At 41.6% G+C, this 1,536-nt stretch overlaps 1 protein-coding gene across 1 annotated transcript; it reads left to right on the forward strand.

Moving 5' to 3' along the window:
* The first annotated feature begins 221 nt into the window (after positions 1-221).
* Positions 222-1,214, forward strand: LOC115625477. Its single transcript, XM_030520527.1, has one exon. The coding sequence runs from the start codon at positions 222-224 to the stop codon at positions 1,212-1,214; it is 993 nt and encodes a 330-aa protein (XP_030376387.1).
* The last annotated feature ends 322 nt before the right edge of the window (positions 1,215-1,536 follow it).

The raw sequence follows: 1,536 nt of genomic DNA on the forward strand, positions 1-1,536 counted from the left end.
AACTGGGTACATGTAGATATGTACATACATATGTATGTTTATACATAGTATGTATTCGAAATAGTCCATGCTCTTTTTACTCTCGCGTGTCCGGTCACTCACACACCACCGTTTTCAACTATACTCGTGAGTGCATAAGCAGCTCCCGAGCGACTCTCTGCCTCAGTTTGTATCTGGTCTTGAATCGATACGTTACAATTGCGCTTGTGCTGCAAATTAAAATGAAAAAAGTAAGAAAGCCAGCAGATTTGACACATTGGAACGCATTTGTGGCGGCATACAAAACGTTTCCGATTCTCTGGGGCATACGTTTCAATGATTCTGGGGAGACTCGGTTACGAGAACGTGCATTGAAGGCTCTATTGCCTTATTATCAGAAGATAGAGCCGGGCGCAAATATATTGCGTCTACGTCAGCGATTGCTGGGCATACGTTCCAGCCATAGACGCGAATGGAGGAGAGAGCGAGATGCGAAACGTAAAGGTGAATCTTACACTTCAACGCTGTGGTACTACGAACAGATGCGATTTCTTTGGAGCGACCGAGCGAAGGCCTACAAATGGAATGAAAAACCCGCTTCACTTTCCGACGACGAAACACAAGACATAGTTAACGAAGAAACAACGAGCCAAGACCAACAGATTTCATCGCCAGATTCTGAGCTAGAATTTCTGTCTCATGATGAGCTTGATATAAAACAAGACGCATTGCAAGTAATCGAAGAGGTGTTGGATCTAGAGTCAGATTCCGATACAAGATCAGCTACAGTTTCCCCCAAACAAACAATACAATCTACAAATCTGGTCACAATGGCCACAACTTCGTCAGCTGAAGTACCTCATCAACAACCAATTCTCTCTGTGAATCCGGCACCACGACAGACATTACCAATTTTAATGCAAGCTATGAATCATCAGCCAACGCAACCCTCGCCAGTTGAAGAACTTTATCAACACCTAAAAGCCAATAACATACGCATCAATCGAGTACCAAGTCCACAACCAACTCCACTATCCTGTACTGCCGAAGAAGCGCAGATTTATGCGACCAGCTGGGCGACATCCTTTCGCCGCTTGGACCCCACTCAGCAAATATTGGCAAAACGGGCCATTGAGGAAGTGTTATCCTTGGGGCAGCTGCGATCGCTCACATGGGACTCTACGGTTCGTCATACACCCAACACGCCTGGACCACATATTCCAAATAAATATTAAGTGAAAGTATATAATATAATAATATATATGAATGTTATAATAATAATACATATGTTATATTTATTAAAAGTAATAAAAATATCAAAAATACTTTAACAAAATACATAAATAAATAAATCTACATATTTATGAACCATATGTATGTGTGTATATAGGCAGCTGTCATTTTGACGAACGCGACAGATCCCAGTCGGCTCAGCCGAAATGCAAAAGTTCCATTCGACTCTACAACGGCTTTGAGAGCTTTCGTTGATTATTTTGCTGAAACGTTTGCGTTATATGATATGACGCATCGACATACATATTTAATGTTGCTAATTTG

Source organism: Scaptodrosophila lebanonensis, unplaced genomic scaffold (genome assembly GCF_003285725.1).
Source record: "Scaptodrosophila lebanonensis strain 11010-0011.00,11010-0021.00 unplaced genomic scaffold, SlebRS2 tig00000072-arrow-pilon, whole genome shotgun sequence".
Taxonomy (NCBI): domain Eukaryota; kingdom Metazoa; phylum Arthropoda; class Insecta; order Diptera; family Drosophilidae; genus Scaptodrosophila; species Scaptodrosophila lebanonensis.